Source organism: Capra hircus, chromosome 15, assembly GCF_001704415.2.
Source record: "Capra hircus breed San Clemente chromosome 15, ASM170441v1, whole genome shotgun sequence".
NCBI lineage: Eukaryota > Metazoa > Chordata > Mammalia > Artiodactyla > Bovidae > Capra > Capra hircus.
In genome coordinates, this window is record NC_030822.1 from 74,218,314 (window position 1) to 74,246,037 (window position 27,724).

The 27,724-nt window shown below is 40.2% G+C and overlaps 1 protein-coding gene across 1 annotated transcript in view; it reads left to right on the forward strand.

The window, feature by feature from the left end:
- ARHGAP42 (Rho GTPase activating protein 42) overlaps positions 1-27,724 on the forward strand; it is a 331,634-nt gene that overhangs the window by 108,496 nt on the left and 195,414 nt on the right. Inside the window, exon 3 of the mRNA XM_013969404.2 lies at positions 9,891-9,952. Coding sequence (XP_013824858.1) covers positions 9,891-9,952 — 62 coding nt within the window. The remainder of the gene's footprint in view (positions 1-9,890; positions 9,953-27,724) is intronic.

A 27,724-nucleotide genomic window follows, 5' to 3' on the forward strand; every position in this document is an offset into this window, starting at 1 on the left:
GCCAAGTGTGGACGGAGGCGCTAGGATCAGGAGTCGGGAATTTAAAAGGAGACTGTATTACGGGTTATAACCCCTGCAAAAATCTGAGTACTCTTAGAGGATCAACAGGAACAAGAGAAAGCAGGAAGCAATCACTTGATATTAAGCCAGTGGATTCCAAAGTGAGGATTCTGCCCTTGGGTCTGTTTGGCATCTGCATAGGCATCCGAGTACTGCCCAGATGGCTGATAGCTCAGCTGATGGAAGAATGGAGCAAGTGAAGAGGCAGGGACAAGGCAGCTCCTAACTCTGTGCAGAGTCCCTGGTCAACTAGATAAAAGTTTTTATAACTGTTTTCATTTGCAGGCTCTGTATTTCTTCCTGTTCTTTAATACTTAATTAGAAAATTATGCAGTGATAGTAATTTCTTATTACTAAAATAATATCTACTATGAAGCAGAAGATATTAAGAGGGGGCAAGAATATACAGAAGAACTGTACAAAAAAGATCTTCACAACCCAGATAATCATGATGGTGGGATCACTCACCTAGAGCCAGACATCCTGGAATGTGAAGTCAAGTGGGCCTTAGAAAGCATCACTACGAACAAAGCTAGTGGAGGAGATGGAATTCCAGTTGAGCTATTTTAGTCCTGAAAGATGATGCTGTAAAAGTGCTGCACTCAATATACCAGCAAATTTGGAAAACTCAGCAGTGGCCACAGGACTGGAAAAGGTCAGTTTTCATTCCAATCCCAAAGAAAGACAATGCCAAAGAATGCTTAAACTACTGCACAATTGCACTCATCTCACACGCTAGTAAAGTGATGCTCAAAATTCTCCAAGCCAGGCTTCCAGATGTTCCAGCTAGTTTTAGAAAAGGCAGAGGAATCAGAGATCAAATTGCCAACATCCACTGTATCATGGAAAAAGCAAGAGAGTTCCAGAAAAACATCTATTTCTGCTTTATACTATGCCAAAGCCTTTGACTCTGTGGATCACAATAAACTGTGGAAAATTCTGAGAGAGATGGGAATACCAGACCACCTGATCTGCCTCTTGAGAAACCTATATGCAGGTCAGGAAGCAACAGTTAGAACTGGACATGGAACATCAGACTGGTTCCAGATAGGAGAAGGAGTACATCAAGGCTGTCTATTGTCACCCTGCTTATTTAACTTCTGTGCAGAGTACATCATGAGAAACGCTGGGCTGGAAGAAGCACAAGCTGGAATCAAGATTGCTGGGAGAAATATCAATAACCTCAGATATGCAGATGACACCACCCTTATGGCAGAAAGTGAAGAGGAACTAAAGAGCCCCTTGATGAAAGTGAAAGAGGAGAGTGAAAAAGTTGACTTAAAGCTCAACACTCAGAAAATGAAGATCATGGCATCTGGTCCCATGACTTCATGGGAAATAGATGGGGAAACAGTAGAAACAGTGTCAGACTTTATTTTTTTGGGCTCCAAAATCAGTGCAGATGGTGACTGCAGCCGTGAAATTAAAAGATGCTTACTCCTTGGAAGAAAAGTTATGACCAACCTAGATAGTATATTCAAAAACAGAGACATTACTTTGCCAACAAAGATCTGTCTAGTCAAGGCTATGGTTTTTCCTGTGGTCATGTATGGATGAGAGAGTTGGACTGTGAAGAAAGGTGAGCCTTGAAGAATTGATGCTTTTGAACTGTGGTGTTGGAGAAGACTCTTGAGGATCCCTTGGACTGCAAGGAGATCCAACCAGTCCATTCTAAAGGAGATCAGCCCTGGGTGTTCTTTGGAAGGACTGATGCTAAAGCTGAAACTCCAGTACTTTGGCCACCTCATGCAAAGACTTGACTCATTGGAAAAGACTGATGCTGGGAGGGATTGGGGGCAGGAGGAGAAGGGGACAACAGAGGATGAGATGGCTGGATGGCATCACGGACTTGATGGATGTGAGTTTGAGTGAACTCCGGGAGTTAGTGATGGACAAGGAGGCCTGGCGTGCTGCGATTCATGGGGTTGCAAAGAGTCAGACACGACTGAGCAACTGAACTGAACTGATGCTCTTCTAACTTGATACATCTCATATTTACTGAAGCCTAATTCACTTGAATTCAATGCTACAGAAGGACGCATTGGTAGGGTATATTGATAAAAGAATTTATATGATGTTTAAATTAATTTAAAGGGGCTTGTTTTCAAGGTTAATCTTGCTTTTTGATGTATTTGTCAATTAAAGAAAACAGTAACCTGGGGACATTGTGGATAACCCAGTTCAGTTACCTCAAAGAGAACTAAATGTGCTTGTGAGACCTTGGATTCCACAGGCCTGTGAAGCGCTAGAAAAAAGATCAGTTGCTCTGAGCACTGGTGTTTATTATTGTGACCTGCCAGAATTCCACAGCCGGCCTGTGACTTTTCTGTTGGTTTGGGAAGCAATTTATCGACTTTGCAACTAGGCATCCATGGAGCTTGAAGCCACAAATGGAGTGGAAAAATCTTATTTGATGTGCGGCTTTCAGGAAAGAATAGCTAGAGTTTGTGGTTGCAAATAATGCCAGTATTGCAGACAGAGTGGACAGCCCATCAGTAGGGATATTAATTGTTACCAAAAACTTACAATATCTGGTTGGGAGAATTGTCATTTTTTATATCACTCTGTCCGTTTTGCAGACACAGTATTTATTATTCAGACATACCACAGACTGACCATGTTGCCTGCTCTGGTTATGGGTTAAATTGTTCCTGAACCAAGAAAACTTTCTATTGGATACTTCAGCCAGTATGCTACCTTTGATCTTTTTAGTGTTTAAACAATGAAAACTCCCTCAGTGGGATTTCCAGCTGTGAACTGCTGATGTGATACCCTGTCAGATCATTGCATGCTTGTGTAGTGCTGGGGTCCCTTGGCTATCTAGGTTGATTCTGCTCTAATTTTTCTCCGTGTGGCCCAGAAGGATATGATGGATTCACCAGCTTTGGCTCACAACCTCAGTTCAGTACTGATGTTTTACTGCCTTGCTACTATTTTTCATGAAAAGTCAGTCCCAGAGAAAAAGCTCAACAGAACCCACTCACACCTGAATATAAAAGTCAAGGGCATCATCTGGATTACAAAATGCGGTTGCATTGGTTCAGTCTGACTTTTATAGACTTGTACAGGTTTTCACGTTTTCCTTTTGGTTTATCCAAGTCTAAATCCTACTGCTAACCCTGTTCCCTCTATTCATCAGCATATCTGAACTTCATAAGTGATCTGCTCCTTCTAGTAAAGTGAGAAAAATGTGTTGTGGACATAATTCTGTATGTCACTGAACTTGTGATCTGTTGTTTGTTTGTTTTTGTTGTTGTTGTTGTTTTTGAGTATATGTTTATGTTGTTTAGGTTTGAGGAAAGGCTCCTAGGAGAAATACTTAGCACATCATTGTCTGACTATAATATAAATGTTGATTAGATGCAGGAGAGAGATTCTTCATTTCTGCTGGTTGTGAAATCTGTAAGGCCCAACCTGTTAAGTTGTTGAAATATTTAATAGAATATAATGCTTAGTTTTTAAGGTAGTAGAGTTTATATCAACAATGAACAAGGACTAATTTTCTTTATTCTCACTCATTCTTACTCTCAGACTCTGAACAGATTTTCTACAGTTGAAAAGAGTAGGATGAATTTAAGCTTCTTGAAAAGAATGTTAGGAAATAGGTATTTTAGATACTTCATAAATGTTTCAGAATTTACGGTATTAGTAAATATAGAAGCCATTATCACACTTCTTCACCATCTAGGTAAAATTCAGCTGTTATCTTTGTGAATGTTTATGCCCCTGGGACTGTCATAAATGCATCTGAATAATAGATTTCTTTTGTTCCAAAAGTGTTTTTTCAATATCACATTGTAGAGATAAAAAGGAAACCTATAGCAGTGTTCTTGACCTCAGTAATTTTTTGAAAGTTAAATTTTATATATAAAGCTATATTTTGATTGCTTTCCAGTAATCTCATAGTCCAGATGGTCAGGAAGGGGAAAGATTATTACTGGTGAATACAGCCAGGAAAGCTTCATGCAGGTGGCAAGAATGTGAATAGCTAACATAATTTTTCAGTCTCTGGCCTATTCTTTTCATAATATTTTATGAAGCCTAGAATAAGTTGGTATGTTTCTCCTTACAGAGAAAATAGCTGGTGGGAATGTTTCCTTAAATCCATCTATCGAAAGCCCACTGTGTATTAAGTATTGTTTTTGGAATATTACTCTCACTAAATCAAACTCCTGTCATACCACCTCGGTATGGTCAGAATCTATAATTGCAGGTGCGTGTACTCAGTTGGTCAGTTACGTCTGACTCTTTGCTACCCCATGGACCGTAGCCTGCCAGGCTCCTCTCACCATGGAATTTCCCAGGCAAGAATACTGGAGTGGGTTGCATTTCCTTCAGGGGATCTTCCCAGCCCAGTGACTGAATCCAAGTCTCTTGAGTCTTCTGCGTTGGCAAGCAGATTCTTTACCACTGCATCACAGGACTTGCTGTTATATTGGGTGTTAGTTTGAACCTCCTAAATCAGATAAGGCAGTGTTTTTTATTTATGCGGATATTAAATTAATAAAATATGGAGCATCACAAGTAATTTATTATAAGAGAAAGTATTTGGGTATCAGAAATTTGCGTGTAATAAAAAATATTTTCAGATTTTGCTTAAGCAAAATTTTAGAAAACAGTGGCTCAAGCAGTTACAAAATCAGTAGCCATTTTGTATAAGACCCTGTGATGAGTGTTGGAAGAGTCATTTTGTATATGTGTTGTGCCCAGGGCCTGGTGGAGAAGGTTTGTTTTCATGATTGCTTAAGGCATTTGTGGGTCCCATGCATTGGAGATTCTAATAACTGGCTTCTGATCTCTAGATTGTTGCTGGGGTACACTGGGCAGCTTGGATCTGCCTGATTTGTGTCAGAGGTACCTGTTAGACTTTCAGAATGGGGCAGGCAAGTGAGTGGCTATCCATTAGCCCCTTCTCCTAAAACCCAATTTACATGATAATACTTTGAATTGTTTTATTCTTGCCTTATAGGATTGTTAATTCCTGTTTTTATTCTGTGGTATATTGTGCTTAGTAAACTGCTAATGTGATACTTCAGCATTATAAATCTAACGATTTAGGGAAAACATATAAAAATTAGTTGGCCACTGCCCCTAATTCATGAAATAAATTACTAATATTTAGTATTCCTGGGCTGTTCATTGTCTTACAGAGCAAAAGGTGAACCTGAAAGCTTCATTTGGACCAATAAACAGTTTGATTTTATAGAACTAGGACTATAATCTTTAAAGAGAAAAATCTTAGTTTAATTTTTATGAAGTCATTTCCCTGGAAAAATCAACCGAAAAAAAAGAGGGAGCAGAAGTTATTGTCAAATTGAGGCAGACACAGAAAACTGCTGGAAGGCGAGTAGTTTTTGTTGTGAGGAGCCAAACATGTGTGTGCTTTTGCAAGTTAAGATTTCTCTTCCGACTTTCTCATTATAATCCACTGTTATTGCACTGAGTCTATAAATAGTATTTATAAGGGAAGCAGACCAGAAAACCACTCAAATAAAGTATAAAACGGCATCATTAAGTTTGGATGTAGAAATGTAACAGGAAACCGAGAACTTGAGTTTCAGTGTGTGTGTGTGTGTGTGTGTCTGTATGTCTGTGTGTGTCTGTGTGTGTGAGTCACTCAGTGATGTCTGACTCCTTGTGACCCCATGAACTGGAGCTCGCCAGGCTCCTCTCTCCATGGAATTCTCCAGGCAAGACTTGAACCCAGATCTTCTGCACTGAGGGCAGATTCTTGTAACCAAAATCTGATTTAAGACAACTCCACAAGTTTTGAGTAGTAGTTACCTTGGGGAAGCCTTTGGACTTCTGAGTTCATCATCCTGAAATACACCCCAGGACTACTAGGGCATGCTATATGGGGTGGTGAATGTTTTCTGGGTTGACCAATTGGGAGTTTCTGGTATATCACGGGTGGCTCAGATGATGAAGAGTCTGCCTGCAATGCAGGAGCCTTGGATTCAGTCCCCGGGTTGGGAAGATCTCCTGGAAGCCAGCATGGTGATCCACTCCAGTATCCTTGCCTGGGGAATCCTATGGATAGAGCCTGGTGGCCACAGTCGATGGGGTTCATAGAGCTGGACACGACTGAGCGACTAATACACACACGGTGTACCCCTGCCAGTCTAACATTAAGTTATTGTCTCATGTGTTTCAAAATACCTGTTGATAGGCTTTGGTGTGCTAGATATTTATTTAACCCTTTGAGAAAATTAATAATACATGGTCTGTGCCCTCTTGTGGTGTTGGCTAGTAGGGAAGTAAGGCATTTTTATATGCAATTTTGTTTGAGAAATTACAGATTTATTTTTAGCTTAACAAAAATGAGCAATCTCCATTTCTACCAGTCCCTGCCACTAATTCCGCAGAAGGACTATTGCAGGAGAATGGGGTGCTGGAAGATGGTCATGCCCCAGGTCTTGGACAGGTCCCTGGGAGGGGCTGCCCAGTGAGGGTCCTTGGCTTCCATCAGGAGAAATTTCAAGAGCAAGCCTTAATTAAGTGAAAGCACATTTACTTTGAGAGATGCACACTCCACAGGCGGAATGTGGTCTGTTTCAGAGGGCAAGATTGACCCAAAATGTGGAGTGGTTAGTTTTATAAGGCTGGGTAATTTCGTAGGCTAACAAGGGGCAGGATTACTCTTAACTGTTTGGGGGAGGGCGTGGAGCTTTCCAGGAATTGGGCCACTGCTCGCTTTTTGGCTTCAGAACTGTCATGGCACCTGTGGGTGTGTCACTTAGCAGGCTAATTCACTACAGTGCATGTATAACGAGGCACAGGGTCTCCTGAAAGCTAAATCTTCCGCCTTCTTGGAGTTAGTTGGTTTTAACCAGTTTTTGTGGTATCCTGTTCTTAATGACTCTGTCAGTGTTTATATTTCAGTGAGTTAGTACACATTACTCACAACCCTGTTATTTGAACTATTTTGATAGTGTTAGCTGTATCACTTTGCTTTCCCGAGAGTCAATACAGTTGCTCCTTGATATTTGGAGGGGATTGGTTCCGGTACCCCCAGATTCCAGACTCCCTGACTGCTCAAGTCCTTTATGTAAAATCTTATAGTATTTGCATATAACCTGTGCATACCATCCCATACTATATTAAATCATCTGTATGTTCCTTATACTGCCTAATACAGTGTAAATGCTGTGTAAATATTTGCTGCTGCTGCTGCTAAGTCACTTCAGTCGTGTCCGACTCTGTGCGACCCCATAGACGGCAGCCCACCAGGCTCCACCGTCCCTGGGATCCTCCAGGCAAGAACACTGGAGTGGGTTGCCATTTCCTTCTCCAATGCGTGAAAGTGAAAAGTGAAAGTGAAGTCACTCAGTCATGTCCCACTCTTAGTGACCCCATGGACTGCAGCCTATCAGGCTCCTCCGTCCATGGGATTTCCCAGGCAAGAGTACTGCAGTGGGGTGCCATTGCATGTAGCAAATTCAAGCTTTGGAGTTTTCCAGAATGTTTCCCCCTGAACATTTTTGACCTCTGACTATAATTGCCTTTGAGTTTTCTTTCTTTCTTTCTTTTTTTTTTTAAAGGAATGTAAATTTCTTCTCATTGTATTTAGATGTGTCAGGATATTGATCAGTTCTTTGTTTTCTTTCTCTGGAGATCTTTCCTGGAGCTTCTAACCTGTTGCTCTGGTGTAGACAAAAGCCTCTGGAAGTTTGGCACTATTGTTCTGGAATAGCTTTGTATTGTCCTGAGAATTCATCTGCCTTTTTTTGCTAGAATTCATATCCTTTGCTCTTGTTTTGTTCCCATGTTTCAATAGAGTGTGTTAACCCAATAGCTTTTGATAAAAAGAAGCATATGAGGGTAAGGATCTTTGTTTTTGTATTTTTTTGATACTTATTAAAAAGTTTGGGAGACATTGAGTTAAAAATATGGGGTTAAAAGTCCTTTTCAGACTTAACCACTCTTTATATCTTCTCTTGTCCTCTCACCTCAGGAGTGCCTGCTGTCTCCAGTGTCTCTTGGCTTCTTTCTCTGTAGGCATAATAACATTACCTTTCACCATCCAAACTTTCATGGGGCTTGTTTTTCCAGATTCTTCAACAGATCTTCAGTTGGCAGTAGATAGTTGCCAGATGGTGTTTGGATACTTTTTGTTTTTTACTGAAGTTACAAAAATATAATATGTTATTGCACACACCAGTTAAAATCATCTATTTGTATTAATAAAATATTTTTCTCTTCAGCTTATTGTTGTCAAAACTGGGTTGTATTGTATTATAATATTTAAAGCTATTTTTACAGAAATTAAAATCATATTTTCTAAACACTTAAAAAAGTTACACTTAATTCTAAGGCCATTCATATGTTTATCAGATTAATCTGTCTTGGTAACTGAATAAAATACAGTGTGAAGTTATCATAGGGGTAGCATTTCAAACCAGTTTAGTTAATGTAAACCTAGTAGTTCTGAGAAGAGAGAAAGAAAAAAATCCAAGTTTGTAATTTTAAATTCTTGAATAGAAAGCATTCTTACAAGCATTCAATAAGTTTTGTTGATGAGACTCTTGATTTATTATCACTACTCACCTGCCTTTATTGTACACTTTATGCCAGAATTACTAAACTTCTGGTCTCACGGTATTTTCACAATTAGTGTGGATGAAGAAAGAGGTGGGAGCCTAAAGAATAAAGACATAGATGGGAAGGATCTAGCTTAAATCAAAACAAAATTTTTATTCACTATTTCTTTTGTTAGTTTTGTACTCCAAACATTCTGACTTTACTTAATAATTCATGGTAATGTGGATGAATTCATCTTTCACAGCACTGTGCATTTTTAAAGAATATGCTGTTATCACTTTTTAAATTTCTTTGTCCTTCCATAGTTTCTGAATACTTTGCAAACAACAGCAATACAGTTTCAGATAGTTTTCTAAAGTAATGTTTCTCAACTTTAATGTATAAAGGGATCACCTGGGGATCCTTTTAAAATGCAGATTCTGGGATGAGGTCTGAGCGTCTGTATCTCTAACAAGCTCCCAAAGCACTGATGCTGGTCATCCTCTGACCACTCCGAATACTGAAGGTCTAAAGTACCTTGGATATGAGAGTAATACAGCGAGACAGAATACAGAATCCATTTCTAAGTATTTATATGTGTTGAGCTTCTAGAAAGAAGTCATTGGAAGACTTTGCATTACTAGCTGCTACTAAGTACAATGAGCTTCCCTGAAAGCTTAGTTGGTAAAGGATCCGCCTGCAATACGGGAGACCTGGGTTTGATCCTTGGGTTGGAAAGATCTCCTGGAGAAGGGAAAGGCTACCCACTCCAGTATTCTGGCCTGGAGAATTCCATGGACTGTATAGTCCGTGGAGTCGCAAAGAGTCAGACACGACCGAGTGGCTTTTACTCACTTTCACGATGTATAATACATCCAAATAGAATTGGATTTATTGCTTCTTATAGATGATGCATTATTTTTACAAATAATTTATTAAACTTTATTAATTTATTTGTAAAAAATAAATTATTTATAAAAATTTTATTTAGAAGTGATTCCAATATTATACTTTTGTTTGTTAATATGTACATTTGATTTATTAAATTTATAAACTATATTCCCCTAGTGCTTATGAAGAAAAAATATTGTACTTGATATGTGCTAAGCTTCAGTTTGTAGCCATTTCTTATTTATAACTTTTAGTCATTGAAATCCATTGTATATACTGTCTTGTGCTTATAGAAACATAAAACCACAGAATATATACAAATTTATGAGTATCTTTATTGTAATGTTTATTCTTGTGCAGTTAGATACTGGCAATGTAAAGAGGTTAATGCCTTTTTTTTTTTTTTATCTTTTAAATAGCTCAGTCACTAAAAGAATTCGCAAGACTACTTATCGCAGTAGAAGAAGAAAGGAGAAGACTGGTAAGTCTCTTCCCCATTTCTTAAGAATAAAGCTTTGTTTGGACATATTGAAAAGAAGAACAGGCTTTCTGAATTACACTCAGCCATAACTCATTTTATAATATGATACACGTACTGAATATTACAGAAAAGAGTTGTAGGTATGATGATCAAATATTGCTAATAAGATATACCATTTCTTTTTGTTTTATTTGGCCAGCAGATATAAATTTCATTCATTTTACTTTCCATTTAATTGTTCTGAAAATTAAAAGTATTGAACAAACTGCCAATAAGAAGCCCATTCTAACAGCAGTCTGCTAAATAACCTTAGTGTTGTAGTGAAGAGACATTACAAGCATTAAAGATAGTTCTCAGAAGAAGCAACTAACTTTGCCAGGGTGTTATCAGGAGACTTTCTGAAAAGGTGACGTTTGAATTGGGTCTTGAAGGCTCGGAAGATTGTGCTTGACTGGGAAGAGTGGGAAAACTTTCTACTTTGACAGATTAATTAATAAACAGTATCAGAGCATAGTTATTAGGAATACATTTATCACTAATATAAATGTATTAAGAATGCAAATCACAAAGATAGTTTTGTACCCATTGTGTTCAAAGTTCTGGTAGGCCCCTGTCTATGAACCAGGCTGCCCATTGTGTATGGGAAAATTAGTAATATATAGTCCACAGGATCATTGTAAAGCTTTGTCAAAGTACCTGGCACATAATGAATAAGTGTTGATGGAGATAAAGATGTTGGTTGTCAGTTACAGTGAGGATTACAGACTTATTTAAAACATCATCTTCGATATTGGTGGCCTCGCCACCTTGTTGAGATTCACATACATAATATGGTCAGACTGTGAATTCAATGTGCTGGGAAACCAGCACAGTTTGGTGTCATTTTGCTCACTGATGAGGAAGTGCAGTTTGAGAAGAGTGTCCTTAAGGTGGCCCTGACTTCTAGAGAGCATTGTCTAAGTTGAGGGAGATCATACAACTAGGGCATGGTAATTATGTAAGTGACCCTGAGCAGGGGCCACAGGGTGAGAGAGTACTGTGTACATTTGTAGAATAAGGCAGAAGGTTCTTAGAAGGTAGTAGTAGAAGATTGGTTGGTAGTTTGTGGCATATGTAGGGTTTAAGAGCTGGGCTAAGAAGTTTTATTGTTTGTTACCAGTCCAGTCACTCAGTCGTGTTCTACTTGTTGCGACCCCATGGACTGCAGCACGCCAGGCCTCCCTGTCCATCACCAACTCCCAGAGCCTGCTCAAACTCATGTCCACTGAGTCAGTGATGCCATCCAACCATCTCATCCTCTGTCGTCCCCTTCTCCTCCCGCCTTCAATCTTTCCCAGAGTCAGGGTCTTTCAAATGAGTCAGTTCTTGCCATCATGTGTCCATAGCTTCAGCATCAGTCCTTCCAATGAATATTCAGGACAGATTTCCTTTAGGATTGACTGGTTTGATCTCCTTGCAGTCCAAGGGACTTTCGAGAGTCTACTCCAACACCACAATTCAAAAGCATCAGTTCTTTGGTGCTCAGGTTTCTTTATGGTCCAACTCTCACATCCATACATGACTACTGGAAAAACCATAACTTTGACTAGCCAGACCTTTGTTGGCAAAGTAATGTCTCTACTTTCTAATATGCTGTCTAGATTGATTATAACTTTTCTTCCAAGGAACAAGTGTCTTTTAATTTCATGTCTGCAGTCACCATCCACAGTGATTTTGGAGCCCAAGAAAAGAAAATCTGTCACTGTTTGTACTTTTTCTCCATTTGCCGTGAGATGATGGGACCAGATGCCATGATCTTAGTTTTCTGAATGTTAAGTTTTAAGCTGCCTTTTTCACTCTCCTCTTTCACTTTCATCAAGAGGCTCTTTCATTCTTCTTCACTGTCTGCCATAAGGGTGGTGTCAGCTGCATAGTTGCGGTTATTGATATTTCTCCCGGCAATCTTGATTCTAGCTTATGCTTCATCCAGCCAAGCTTCAACAGTCTTGTTGGATTCTAGCTTTTGCTTCATTCATCAGGATGGTAGGAGGGGCGAAGTCACATTTAGAATCAAACCCCATACCCACCAGAGACACTTGGAGTGCTCAAACAAAGCCTTGTGCACACCAGCACCCAGAGACCCCACAGAGACTGAGCCAGCCCTGCCTTTGAGTGTTTGAGTTGTTTGTTATAGTCTGTGGGAAAATTGCTAGAGTTTTTTGATAGAACGAGAGGATCACTGTGGGATTTGCAAGAAATTAATTTGGTGGCTACGTGGGGGAGATACTATCGAGGAAGAAATGTTGTGGAGGAGGGGTGACCATATTTTATCAGGAAACATCAGCCTACCTTAGGTCTAGTCCCATCAGAGAGAGAGCATGCAGTATAATCTAGGTAGAGATCAGTCATTGTGGGAGACTGACCCTCTCTGGTTCAGTCTGTGGAGGTGACTTGACACTTTCAAGTGCTTTAAGTATAATCTTCACTCTGATTTTCTGAGCTTCACAATAGAAGTTCAAGTACCATGGAGAGATGTAGGTAGTATGTGCACTTATGGCTCAGATCACAAGCTGATGATGGAAGTTGTAAAGAATGGTTAAGGAGACGTGAAAAAAAAGTTGGAAATTACATGGGAGCCAGGAAAATATAGTTGACCCTTGGACAGCATGGGATGGAACTGCCTGGGTCCAGGTATGCGCAGATTTTCTTCAGTATTAGATACTGCAGTTCTGTATGATTCACTGTTGGCTGAATCCATGGAGGCAGAGGGCCAACCATCAGTTACACATGGATATTCCACTGTGCCCCTAACTCCTGTGTTAGTTGGGGTTCTGCGTCGAGCAAGTCAAATCTTGTGCAAATAGTTGAGGAGAGTCATGAGTTTGATCTTGAGTGGCCTCAGCCTGCAGCAGCTTGAAGCAGGGTTTTGGTTACCACTGGAGATTGAGGTTGGGTCACAGAAGTGAGAGCTGAATCCTAGCCACTAGACCACTAGGCGCTAGTGACAAGGCCCTGGCCTGTCAGCTGTGTAGAGAGGGATTTCCACACAGAGATAGAAAGTAGTGAACAAAGTGTTTATTAGAAAAAGAGTATGTATGGTTAGATACACTGTTGGGCTCAGAGACAGAGCCATGGCCTCGTGGTAGCTGGGGACACTTTGTTTTTGATCAGTCATCTTGCTCTGCGTGGTCCTGAGTCCGCGTTTAGTGTCCCTCAGATCTTCCCACGTGCGCACGCGTCTCTCAGCCAGGATGGAGTCTTGCGAAGCAGCGTAAGGCTAGGTCGACATCACTTACTATGAGGTGACGCCCCCTCTCTGACCTCCAAGGAGCCTTTCTGTATGTACGTGCTCAGGAAAGTCTTCTTGACTTCGAGAATGAAGAATATGTGTTTTTTTATCTCTTATCTGGGCAGGGCTCAGCTCCTCTCGAGCTCCTGCTTATTTGGAGTGTCTGTCCACAGGGGACAGACTCCAGCTTCTTAGCTTGGAGGCCCATCTGTCTCCTGCCTCAAGTCAACTAGCATGGGCTATAATTTTAGAAAATGTATAAAGAATATGTGAAAGTGTGTTGTAGCTTGCAAGAGGAAAATGAGCCAAGAGAATGTTCTTATTGCACTGAGGGGAGGCCTACAAACATCAGGGGAAAAGCTCTGCTGTGCTGGGACAAAAAGGAAGATTGACTAAAACACAGAACTTTGGACAGTAAGTTGGTTAGTTGGACAGATGGATAATAGTGTTAGGAAGAAATGGTCATCTGCTGAGAGAGGAGTCAGTAGAAATAGTTTAGAACAGCCAGGAGCAGTTTCTACAAGAGGAAAGGGACTCCTGCCTAGGGATGAAGAGATGCTGAAGCTAGACATCATGCATATGTCCAGGAAAGATTAACGACCATGTTTTCAAAGATGTTTCTAACAGTATCCAGAGCCCTGGGTTGTGAGTGGGAAGAATAGTTGGGAAGTCAGGGGTTCAGGGGGTGGTTGGCCCAGAAGACATGGTGTTGGATTACAGGGCTGTGCGTTCGTGTATATATATAATGGTATGAGTACAGTGATGATTGAGGCAGGAGGATACTGACAGCCTTAGGAAGCAGAGAGGGCGAGCATGATGGCTTAATTGTATTGAAGGCTGCCCTAGGATCACAGGAGAGACAAGGAAGCTGTGATCAAGAGAGGGAGTCGAAACAGTGAACTTGGCCATGGCACTGGTGTGCATAGTGATAAACTTAAGGTGGAGCTGAGTAAGGAGAAAGTCCTTAGAAATTAAGGCTGAGCTTTGGCATTTGGATGTTTTATGAGCAGGATGTTGAGATTTAATATGATGACAGGATAAAGGGAGAAAACCAAGAAACAGTGGCTGAGGAATATGGTACCGTATTTCATAAGCCTTGGAGATGGAGATTGGCCTACTAGCTCATAGTGTTTCAAGGATCTATATTTCTGCCCTCAGCAGTGTCTCTCATGTTGGGGCAAGAAGGCAATTCTTTATTCATGAGTGAAGTCCTATTATGGGTTTTGATTGCCTTACTTGTTGTTTCAGAGAAGGTCTGGGATAAAAAAAGGCAAAATAATGAAGAAAAGTTTGAAAACACTCGTTTTAGAACTTGTGTGGGTATAGTTTATTCTATCGCATACTTCTCACTCAAAAATCCATCTTCCATGGTTTGACATTCCCCAAGATGTCATTTGACACTTGCCATCAAGTGGCTCTGAGAGGACAGCCTTTCAACAGCACGAGTGTAAGAAATAACTTAATAGCCTTTTGTAATGACTTTAGTAAAATTCTTATACTTGCAGTCAGGATATGGTATTGATTAATGACATAGGCATTTTTTTTTTTTTTGAAGTGCGTCTTTATTGGAAATGCCCTTCAATACTTTTGATTAGAGATGCCGTAGATCAGATGTCTTGGTGGAAATATTTTGAGATGATCCCCAGTGCAGAGAGGGAATTCTCAGCCATATAAATTTCCTGGTAAGATTGCTTCCATTTCCATACTTCCATAGGAACTGCTCTATTTTACTTCAGATCACAGCTGACTGGGCCGTGAAAATGATACCATTTTGCCCAGGCTGTTCAAAATTAATGTGAGCAAATATTAACATATCAAGAGACCCTTCTGGGGAAGACTGAAATGCTCAGTTGAAGCCCTCCTCCGGAAGAGATCTTGGTAGCCTCCTCTTTGTCATTTCTACTGAAGCTCTGAATTTGACCCTTTCTCCTGTTGGCCTTTGGTCTCTAATCCCCTCTCCCAGAATCTCTGAAACTATCCTTTGCCCCCGCTCCTGCCATTCCTGCCTTCTCAGTACTTTTCCTGTTTTCCTCTTCTCCATCCCGCTGGGTCTGCTTCTACTGTGTGTCTCTCTACAAGCTTCGTTTCAATTTTAGATCTTTGCATCCATCATTTCTTCTGCCTTGAGCAGCCTGATCCGTATCCTCTCGTGAGAGCTTCCATTTTTTCCTCCAGACTTCACCTCCTGTACCTTGTGGGGGCCCGCACTTTCCATACAGTTTAAATTAGTCTCCTTTGGTTCTTATGTATTACAATAGAAATAGCTGCATTCATGCAGTTTGCATTCTGCTGGGAACAAACAGACATGTCAATAAATTAAATCTGAGGGAGGTAAATGCTAGAAATAAAACTAATGTAGCTGGTAGAATATGTTGCCATTTATTGAGATGAAGGAGATGAGGAAGAAATGGTTAAATATTGGATCTATTTAGATGCCTACTGGATATCCAAGTAGCCTTGTCAAAGGAGCGTATAGATATATGTGTCTGGAGTTCAGGGGAGCAGGTGGAACTGGAGATATAAATTTAGACACTGTCAACATGTTGAGAGTGTTTAAAGCTGTGGGAATGTATGAGCTCACCCAGTCTGTGAGCAAGCAGACGGAAGAGACGAGGTGGGAGGGTCAGCCCTGAGGTGTAGAATCCAGACTTTGTTCAGATGGGGTAGCATCAGCAAAGGAGGTGTGGATCCATAGCAGAATCAGGAGAAAGCTGTTTGGACAGCTTCTTCAAAGTCCCGTTTATTCTCCTGGTCTTAGTGGAGATGTCGAGTGATAATAAATAGCAGCTCCCACGCTGTGGACCAGTGGCTTCCGCCTTCTTTCAGGATAGAGGCTCCACATCATCTGGTTCACCCTATGTTGCTCCTCCACCCCTGCCTCTGGGGCCCTCATTTTCTGGGGATTCTCAGTCCCTCACCTTGACAAAGAAAATTTTTGGTGTGTACATGTGTTGTTTGGTTGTTTTGAGTGTGGATGTGTGTGCGTAGCAATGTAGATTTTGTCTCCAATTAAGGAAACAAAGCCATCTTTGTCCCCAGTTAAGGAACCTGCAGCTTTGGAATATTGCAGCTTGTGTTTACCATGAACAGTTTATGCAGGTGAATTTATTTCTTATAGGTTTCATTTTGATTAATGTAAGAAACCTCTTATTTTGACTGTTATTACCCACAGCATTTAACATTTACATTGGGCCTGTGTAAGTTATAAATTTTGCTTTAGGTTTGTTGACTTGAAAAAAATACACAACATGAGAGCTGCGAGTTAAGTTTTATTGGGGCTGGCTATAGGAAGACTGCAGCCTGGGAGATAACACCTCAGATAGCTCTGAGAGATTGCTCCAAAGAGGAGAGGGGGAAGGTCGGTATATATGTGATTTTGGTAAAGGGGCAGTACATGCAGTCAAGCACATGTATTTTTTAGGAAGCTTCTGCTTGCCTTGTGAAGCTGCTGCTAGTCATGAGAAAGTTGTCACCGTGAAGGATTTTAGTGTTTTTCTAGGGATGAGGAGATGCAAAAACTGGGCTTAGAAAACCAGCTCCTGAGAATATCTAACTGTCTGAAGACCCGTCCTGCCCGTTTCTGGGAGCACAGAGGGCCTCGTCCTGCTCTCCACTTGGAACCCCTTCTGGGCTGTTGGAGGTCAGCAGCTGCTGCAGTGCATGATTTAATCTTTGTAGGAGTGGATGGCAAGCACCCATGGCCAGTGCCAAGCTGTGGTGGACAGGTTTCTTGGGATTTATATTCTTTCTCTTCAGTGCCTATGTTAATCTTTTTTTATTCTAGGGCAATGAAAGTACTTTACTGAAATGGCCTAGGTGTCGAGGCAACCTTTGGGAACAACAGCAGCAAAAAGATGAGATACTAGAAGGGGAAATGTATAACTCTAATAATCACTTCCTTTGTAAGAGTATTGAGACTTTTCCCTTGTTATACGTTGTTGTTGTTGTTATACTTTTTTATAAAAAAAGCGTAATCAGTCCTTGTTGTTGTTATTTGGTCTCTTAAGTCGTGTTCAACTCTTGTGATCCGAAGGACTGTAGCCCATCAAGCTATTCAGCCCCTGGGATTTCCCAGGCAAGGTTATTGGAGTCAGTTGCAGTTTCCTTTTCCAAGGGATCGAAGTGACCCAGGGACTGAACCCTCATCTCCTGCATTGGTAGATGGATTCTTTACCACTGAGCCATCAGAGGGACCCCATAATCAGTCCTATAAAAGAGTTAATAAGGGATGAAATCAAAATAGTTTTAGATTGGCATTAAAAAAGGGAAAATTGTGTCAAATATAAATTACTTGATTTTTGATGTCTCTTATATGAGTCTTTAGAGGGTTTCCCTGGTGGCTCAGTGGTGAAGAATCTTCCTGCTAATGCAGGAAACACAGGTCCAATCTCAGTGGGGAAGTTACCCTGAAAGAAGAAAATAACAATCCATTCCAGTATTCTTGCCTGAGAAATCCCATGGACAGAGGAGCCTGGTGGGCTACTGTCCATCGAGTTGCAAAGAGACAGACATGACTGACGACAGGCATAAATTTAATCTGCAAGCAACCTTAAGGTGTATGTTATTAACAGATCCATTTTAAAGAAGAGAAAAGTCAAAGTCACATATCATGAGTGATACACAGGTGTTCAACCCCAGGCTTTTGGGCTTCACAGCCTTCACATAATCCATACGGGTAGAGACTAAGACTTTTTAAACTAAAAACTGCATAACAATAGCAGAACATATGTTATAATACAGTATGTGAAATGCTCTATTAAGTGCTGTAGGTTTATTAGTTGAATCTTAAGAAAATTAGGGGAAAAAACACAGGTATTACAAGTTTTGAAATTAAATTTTCAGTTTCTTCTTATTTAAACAGACAGTTAATTCAGTAATCCATTGACAGTTTTCTCATTACATTTTGATATGTGAGAGCCTAAGTCTTTCCCCACTCCTTTGAACCAAGAATTCATGAAATTGAAGAATATTTTAAATGTTGAGGAAATTGCACATCCTTATTTCTCTCAGTGCAAGATTTTCCTTTGTTAAATGGAAAATTTGCTATAAAGTTTTGCATTGCACATATGCTGTCCATAGATGATATTGATTAGTCTCTCAGTTTCTGGCATTGATGCTGTTATATGCTGAAGTCCGATTTTCTGTGAAGTAATCCAATTCCTTTCATTATCTCAGATAAATAAATGCCAAAATTCCACATATATGAGTATGGATTATGTTTCTAGTATGTCCTAGGTTAACATTTATTAGAAAAAAGCTAGATATGCTTGCCTACATGCCAACATTTTTATATAACCATGTCACCTGAAATTTAAAAAAAAACAAACCCAAACTCAATTTTCCATGTACAGAGTTCTAATTTTTCACTTTATTGAAAAAAAGTAGAGGCTTCCCATGATTTCCCTGATTTTCAGTTATTTAGTGAAATATTAAAAGGTAGGATTGAGAGGTGGCAGGTCATTCATAATTCATCATGACTGCAATGACGGTGGCTTTTATTTTTTATTGCTCATAGTCCCAGTATTGATTTATAATTTTTAGAGTGTGCAAAGTGCTTTCATATATATTTTTATTTATCCTCTGAGAATCTGAAACTGAGCTCAGACTCTGAGTGAGGCACTGAAAGGGATACATGCCACTAGTAAGTGACAGAGTCTAAGACATAGGACTCAATTTCAGGCCTTTGGACTTCAGCTCACTGTTCTGTTGGATCCTGTGTGTTCTTTTTTACTTAAATTTTAAACACTTTGAGGACAAAGGCCTGATCTGCTTTATATTCTTTTTCTTTTATATATCAGGTGTTCTGAAAACTACTTCGGTTGTCCAAAAATTTACTCCTTTACAGAAAAAGAAAAGGTGTCTTTGAAAGTTATTGTAGTTTCTCATTTACCGTTTCTCAGATTGTTTATCTTATTTCATTATGGTTAAAAGGGCAATAAACTTTCTTCGAGTAAATTTTGTTAATTTCGTGTGAAGGCCTTGAACAGAATAATTGCTAGGGTTTCAGAAAATGCCTCAAAGTGCTCATATTTGCGAATTCTGTCTTTTGCTTCTATAACTGAAAAAGACTTAGCACACTTAATGATTAGAAATGTCTGTCAAAATTCTGAAAAGATCTTTAAATAGTTGTAGTATAGGTGTCAGACAGGGAAGCTGTCCTAGAAGGCTGCCTTCGAGCCATTCCCTGCTTGTTCATGCTTCTGCACACGGTGTAGGGAGGGGGATGAAGGACAGGAAGCCGAGACTTGACCGTTGTGCTACGTACTTGCTCTCGAAGAAGAAGAGCAGCTTGTTCCTTCTGTAATTAAATGAAGGTTTGTATGCTATTGTAAGTTCTGCTTTCCTGGCTAGCAATCAGCAGAGGGAACTAAGATAGCCCTGATTTTGAACCATATTTGCATTTACGTATACCACTTTCATTAACATTTGGGCATACTTTTTTTTTTTTTTTCATTTGCTTGACACCATTCTCACAGCTGATATGTCATGGGTGTCTATCAAATGGCTAGATTTAAAGATTTGTTAATGGATACGTGACAGTAAGCATCCAGTCTTTATATTTTCCTATTTCCCAAGACCTCTTTTATTTTTTTTAAGATTAACCTTGACCGACTGGAAGGATTTAGGGGAACTTTTCCACCAGATAGTGCTATTTTAAAAGCCATCAATTTAAAATAGGATACGCGAATAACAGACTTTGACTTCTTTTTTTCTCCTCTCAAGACATAAGCTGTATTAAATATATCCCTTTTAGTTTTGCTGCTTTGGCATGAACCTTTGGGTGTTAGGTGGTGTTTGTGGCTGCAAGAGTCTACTCCTGGGCACAGCACCTGTGCTCCCCATGTCTTCCCTCCTGTCTGTGGTCCTCCTGTCTTCCTGCCTTTGCTATTGACCCCAGGTGTATAGGCTTTACTTTGAATTCTGACAGTTGTGTATGTCATATTTTCAAAAATACGTTTATTCTGTGGGGTTGGTCATCATATTTCATTGATACAGTTGGGTATGTGTTAGTCTTTACTATGTTTATATACATCCATATGTTTTGATTTCTTTTTTGATAGTTAAGAAGCACAAAGATACTTTGATACCATAAATAGTAAATGTATAGTCACTTTGGCAGCATACCCCAACGTTTTAAGATCTGGATTGGGCATTTAATTTTAAAAGGCAAAGAAAATAAACCTAAGTAGACATAAATTAGACTGGAAAAACAGAGGTAAAAGATAAGCATGAGGGGAAGTTTTGCAAGTTATGACAAAGCTGTTGATGGTTTGGAGATATCAGTGGACAGACCAAACAGATATTCAGAAATAAGAGGTTGGGATACTCTTCAGTGAGGAAAAGGTTTTCGTTTTCATGATTAAACCACAGAGTCATGTTTCAGCTTCACAGAAGGAATTGCATATTTAATTACCATCAAGATAAAAGAGAATGAAAGCTTTTTAAATTACACTTTAAACAAATTTTTGAGATGATTATAAATTCATGTACACTTGAATAACACAGAGAGGAATAACACAGAGAAATCCTGTGTATTTTTTAACCAGTTTCTCTCAATGGTGAGATTTTGTAAATATACAGTGTAATAGCTCATTACATTTTACTTTAACTTGTAATACTAACTTAACAGCAAAGTCATAAACTTGCCATTTGTCCTAGAATCAGGACTCACTGTCTCAAGACAAAGTCTGACACTTAGTGGATTCTTACCAACATGCTTTGTGTCCCTTCAGGACGGATTCTGTCATTTGTGTGTCAGTCAGGACACTTATTTGCAAGGCAGACAGCACCCTGGCAGGGAAGACAGTGGGATGTCTCAGTTATCTGTGGGAAGGGCTGGGTTGCATGTGGGATCCAGGAACAGCTAGCTTCATCAGCTCTTTCAAAAGAGAGGGCTTTTTTGTCTCTTTCATGTGCTGTCAGTTTCATTTTCTCAGTTGGCTTCTTCCACATGGAGATTCATAAACATTGCTTCCGTGCCTCACAGACATTGTTTCTGGAGAAGGCCTGTCTAGTTTCCATTGGGGTGTGTGTGTGTGTATGTGTAGTTGCTTAATTGTGTCTGACTGTTTCTGATCCCATGGACTACTATAGCCTGCCAGACTCCTCTGTCCATGGAATTTTCCAGGCAAGAATACTGAAGTGGGTTGCCATTCCCTTCTCCAGATCTTCCCGTCCCAGGGATCAAACCTAGGTCTCCTGCGTTGCAGGCAGATTCTTTACCTCTGAGACACCAGGGGTGCTGTTTCCATTGGTAAACTACTAGTAAAAAAAAAATTAAAAACTTCATTGGTAACTATTACAAATTCCATTCCGTTCAGTTCCGTTCAGTCGCTCAGTCGTGTCCGACTCTTTGCGACCCCATGAATCGCAGCACGCCAGGCCTCCCTGTCCATTACCAACTCCCGGAGTTCACTCAGACTCACATCCATCGAGTTGGTGATGCCATCCAGCCATCTCATCCTCTGTTGTCCCCTTCTCCTCCTGCCCCCAATCCCTCCCAGCATCAGAGTCTTTTCCAATAAGTCAACTCTTCCCATGAGGTGGCCAAAGTACTGGAGTTTCAGCTTTAGCATCATTCCTGCCAAAGAAATCCCAGGGCTGATCTCCTTTAGAATGGACTGGTTGGATCTCCTTGCAGTCCAAGGGACTCTAAAGAGTCTTCTGCAACACCACAGTTGAAAGGCATCAATTCTTCAGCACTCAGCTTTTTCACAGTCCAACTCTCACATCCATGCATGACCACTGGAAAAACCATAGCCTTGACCAGACGGACCTTTCTTGGCAAAGTAATGTCTCTGCTTTTCAATAGGTTTGTCGTAACTTTTCTTCCAAGGAGTAAGCGTCTTTTAATTTCATGGCTGCAGTCACCATCTGCAGTGATTGTGGAGCACCCCCAAATAAAGTCTGACACTGTTTCCACTGTTTCCCCATCTATTTCCCATGAAGTGATGGGACCAGATGCCATGATCTTAGTTTTCTGAATGTTGAGCTTTAAGCCGACTTTTTCACTCTCCTCTTTCACTTTCATCAAAGGGCTTTTTAGTTCCTCTTCACTTTCTGCCATAATGGTGGTGTCATCTGCATATCTGAGGTTATTGATATTTCTCCTGGCAATCTTGATTCCAGCTTGTGCTTTTTCCAGCCCAGTGTTTCTCATGATGTACTCTGCATAGAAGTTAAATGAGCAGGGTAACAATATACAGCCTTGACGCACTCCTTTTCCTGTTTGGAACCAGTCTATTGTTCCATGTCCAGTTCTAACTATTGCTTCCTGACCTGCATATAGGTTTCTCAAGAGGCAGGTCAGGTGGTCTGGTGTTCCCATCTCTTTCAGAACTTCCCACAGTTTATTGTGATCCACACAGTCAAAGGCTTTGGCATAGTCAATAAAGCAGAAATAGGTGTTTTTCTGGAACTCTCTTGCTTTTTCCATGATCCAGCGGGTGTTGGCAATTTGATCTCTGATTCCTTTGCCTTTTTGAAACCAGCTTGAACATCTGGAAGTTCATGGTTCACATATTGCTGAAGCCTGGCTTGGAGAATTTTGAGCATTACTTTACTAGTGTGTGAGATGAGTACAATTGTGCGTAGTTTGAGCATTCTTTGGCATTGCCTTTCTTTGGGATTGGAATGAAAACTGACTTTTTCCAGTTCTGTGGCCCCTGCTGACTTTTCCAAATTTGCTGGCATATTGAGTGCAGCACTTTCACAGCATCATCTTTCAGGATTTGAAATAGCTCAACTGGAATTCCATCACCTCCACTAGCTTTTTCATAGTGATGCTTTCTAAGGCCCACTTGACTTCACATTCCAGGATATCTGGTTCTAGGTGAGTGATTATACCATCATGATCATCTTGGTTGTGAAGATTTTTTTTGTACAGTTCTTCTGTGTATTCTTGCCACCTCTTCTTAATATCTTCTGCTTCTGTTAGGTCCATACCATATCTGTCCTTTATTGAGCCCATCTTTGCATGAAATGTTCCCTTGGTATCTCTAATTTTCTTGAAGAGATCTCTAGTCTTTCCCATTCTGTTGTTTTCAAATTCCATTGGTAAATTATTAATAAAAAAAATTATTAAGCCTCTGATTGGCCCAGTCAAGATCACTTAAAGACCCTTGACCAATCACTCAAAGCCCAGGGGACTGAGTACATTTTATGTGTTCCTCTAAATATGAGTATTATTTTCAGAAATAAAGAAATTACTGTAATTTAGATAATTACCCAACTCTTGTCTATTATAGTATGGTCATGGCCTTAGGACATTTCCAGTTAATGTCATTTGAGCAGACTATTGTGATAGTGAATTGTGCCTGAACTGTGTGTATGTCTGACATTTTAAAGGACTTAGAAACATAATACTCACCATCCAAACATTAGAAACATTCACAGGAGTCAGGCAGGGATTGTGTTTTTCACTCAGTCATATCTAACTCTTCCCGACCCCATGAACTGTAGCCCACCAGGCTCCTCTGTCCATCGAATTCTCCAGTCAACAATACTGGGATGGGTTACCATGCCCTTCTCCAGGGGATCTTCCCAACCCACGGACAGAACCCAGGTCTCCTGTGTTGCAGGCAGATCCATGAGGGTCCTTATATACTACTATTAATGCTACTTAAATTCATTATTATTTTGGAGGGGACCTAATCTATGGAGTAAAATAAAAGCAGAGGCATAGAAAATGTAGGACTTAATTTTGTTTCCTTCGTTTATAATTTATATGTGATTTTCCTACATAGAATATCTTCAGTAATCTACAGAGCATTTATTAGAAATATGAGCCTAGCCAGGTGGATAGAATATATATGTATATGAATATATATAATATAATTCATGTATATAATTTATATACCAATATAATTCATATATATGAATTTTATTTCTGTACACCATCTCAAAATTACAACAAAAGAATAAGATATTTAAGAATAACTCAACAAAGGATGTATAGGACTTTTATGTGTGAAATTCCAATGCTTTATTGTAAGGAATTAAAGGATAACTAAACAGAAAGCAAAACTGTGAGTCAGTGAAAAAGAATGATTTCAACCAGCATTCCTTTTCCCCTCAGCTATACCAGACAAGAGAGTTTTACTGTAACAATCTAACTTAACCAGTTTGATCAACTTTTGACTCCCTGGAGAAGGAAATGGCAACCCACTCCAGTATTCTTGCCTGGAGAATCCCATGGATGGAGGAGCTTGGTGGGCTACAGTCCATGGGTCGCAAAGAGTCAGACATGACTGAGCGACTTCACTGTTACTAGTGTGGTGGTAAACCACAGGCTATTCCTAACGATAGTGTGTTTCCTTCTTTCATTTGGAAAATGTGGTCAAGTAGGAAACCGTACTTTAATCATATTTCTAAACTTCTGCCAAACCTTTGGATCTAAGATATTTTCAGCAACAGAAACACTGTTGTTTGAAACGCTGAGGCACTCTTCATTTGTATAACCATATCTAACTAAGTTGGTGGTGGAACGGTGCTTTACATAGTTATTATTATATTTCTATTCAAGCCTCTCATAGTAAAATATCCCCACTGATCTAAAACTTTTAATTCTGTTCACATTATATTTCGTTCACAGTATAATTTCTACTTGCCACACGTAACAGAATTCTATTAAAGCGATGCATATAAAATCTATTTTTCCTACTCAGCATGAAACCAGAACGCAGAGTTGGGAAAATCTTGATTCCAGTTGTTGACATCAAATAAAGCAGTAAGCTTCTTAGAATTATGTTTTCTTTTTTTATAAATGAAGAATATTCTGTTTCCCAGAGTATAAAATGGAAACCACCAGCAATATAATTAAGCATTATATGAATGAAAAATTTACATTTTAGTAGTTCCATGCTTATTTTAATGTGTACTGAATAAAGAACAACTCTGGGTTTAATGGAAGTTATTGTTTTGCAGTAAGCATAGTAAAAGAAGTGGATCGATTTATAAGTAAAAATATAGGACATGGATATGGCCCAAACTGTGGAAGTCGTATATGAGTGACTGAAATTTTGGAATCCATGGAATAGGTGATATGTGTGCTATAAATGTTCTGGACTTTGATTGTCTTCTCTGACTGAATACTTTGCTAGACATAGCCAATAACTACCCTCCAAGTTCACCACCTCATTTATGGAGCTCATATTGGGAAAAAAAAAAAAAAAAGAACTATGCCCAAGGCTATCTGATTTCAGTTTCTTATGAAAGAATAAGCCTTCATATAGTAAACACATTAGTGATAGTTTAAGCCAGATTCTGCTTGTATCTTACACCAAAAAAATTGAAGCTGTCAATAGTAGAATTTGGATACCTTTATAAACAAAGCAGGTGGTAGACGAGTGTGCATAGCGTGGTTTTTTATTTATGAAGCAGAGCTTCTGTAATTTTTTGCACTGAAGTAGTTGGGAAAGATAGCAGTCATTTATTCACCAAATGCTGATTTTCTTCTCCAGGAGCTAAGACACAGCTGGGTGGTTATCTCCTAACTATAAATACCAGTCAGGAGGCCAGTTTAGTTATTTCATTGGGTTGGAGACCATGGTAATTTGCACCAGGATGAAAGCGTTGGAAGCAGTCAGATTCTGGGCAAAAAGACTTACCTGTCTTGCAGTTGGCAGGAGCAGACAGTGTCAGATGGTAGGTGACAGGTGCTCTGGACAAAGGAATGTGAAAGAGGATGGAGAGGAGGGAGGATGCAGGTGTGTTTTAACATAGGCTGGTCAGAGGAAGGCTCACGATTAGGTGTCGTTTAAGCAGCAGCCAGATGAAAGAGTGGGTGGTTTCTCCTGTAGGTCTCTGGTGGTGGTGCAGATGGCTCAACAGGTGCAGAGACCTTGAGGCTGGAGAGTGGCTGGGGTTTGAGAAACAGCACCTGGGCCAGTGTGGTTGAATCACAGGAGCAGACGGGAAAGTGGGCAGAGGGGCAGTGGGTGGGGTGGGATGTGAGGAGTGTGTAGGGCTTCGCCAGGGGTTGGTCTGTTGCTCTGTGGAAGGGTCAACAGAGGACAGATGTGAACTGATCTAGAATTTTAAGTGATTACCTGACTGTTGTATAGTGCGGACCACACAGCTAGGTGGTTATCTCCTAACTATGAATACCAGTCAGGAGGCTATTTTAGTTATTCCAGTAGGTTCGAGACCATGGTCATTTGCACTAGGATGAAAGTGGTAGAAGCCGTCTGATTCTGGGCTTATTTTGCAGGTGATACTAACATGGCTTGCTGCTTGATCACATACAGATTGAGAGAAAAAAGGCAACTCTGCTTCACAGACAGAGGTTCTCCACTTCAGCACTTTTGACATTTGGGGCCAGATAAATTTTTGTTATGGAAGTCTTCCTGGTGCACTGTAAGGATGTTCACTGAGATCCCTGGCCTCTGTACTCTGGATTGAAGTGCCTCTTTCCTTTCCTTCCAATTTATGTAGTGAAAAATGCCTTTCGGACATTTTATACCCTGGGAGACAAAGTTCACCCATGGAAAACCACCAGGTTTGGGCCTGATGGGATTGAGAAATGGAGTACTTCCTGCCATATCAGTAAACAAAAGACGTCACAGTCATCAGCTGCTGCAGCCACTACGGATGGTGAGCTACTGAGCCCTGAGGGAATTCAGGAAAAAAAACAAAGAATACCTGCCAGCTAGCAGACATCAAGGGCTTTCGCCACGGCTCACCAGGTAAAGAATCTGCCTGCAGTGCAGGACATGTAGGAGATGAAGGTTCAACCCCTGAGTCTTGAAATCCCCTGGAGGAGGGCATGGTAACCTATTACAATATTCTTGCCTGGAGAATCCCATAGACAGAGAAGCCTGGCAGGCTACAGTCCAGAGGGTCACAAAGAGTCAGATAAGACTGAAGTGACTAAGCATGCATAATTGACAGAATTATAAATGTGTAGAGAATTTTGAGTTAAAGATTCCTGGGACTGCCACATTGAATATTAACAAGACAAAGTTTTAATTGTGGAGAGATCTCTTCAAGAAAATTAGAGGTACCAAGGGAACACTTCATCCAAAGATGGCCCAATAAACGACAGAAATGGTATGGACCTAACAGAAGCAGAAGATATTAAGAAGAGGTGCAAAGAATACACAGAAGAACTGTGCAAAAAAGATCTTCATGATCCAGATTATCATGATGGTGTGGTCACTCACCAAGAGCCCCATATTCTGGAGTACGAAGTCAAGTGGGCCTTAGAAAGCATCACTGTGAACAAAGCTAGTGGAGGTGATGTTCCAGTTGAGCTGTTTCAAATCCTAAAAGATAATTCTGTGAAAGTACTGCACTCAGTATGCCAGCAAATTTGGAAAACTCAGCAGTGGCCACAGGACTGGAAAAGATCAGTTTTCATTTCAATCCCAAAGAAAGGCAATGCCAAAGAATGCTCAAACTACCACATAATTGCACTCATCTCATATGCTAGTAAAGTAATGCTCAGAATTCTCCAAGCCAGGCTTTAACAGAGAACTTCCAGATGGTCAAGCTTGATTTAGAAA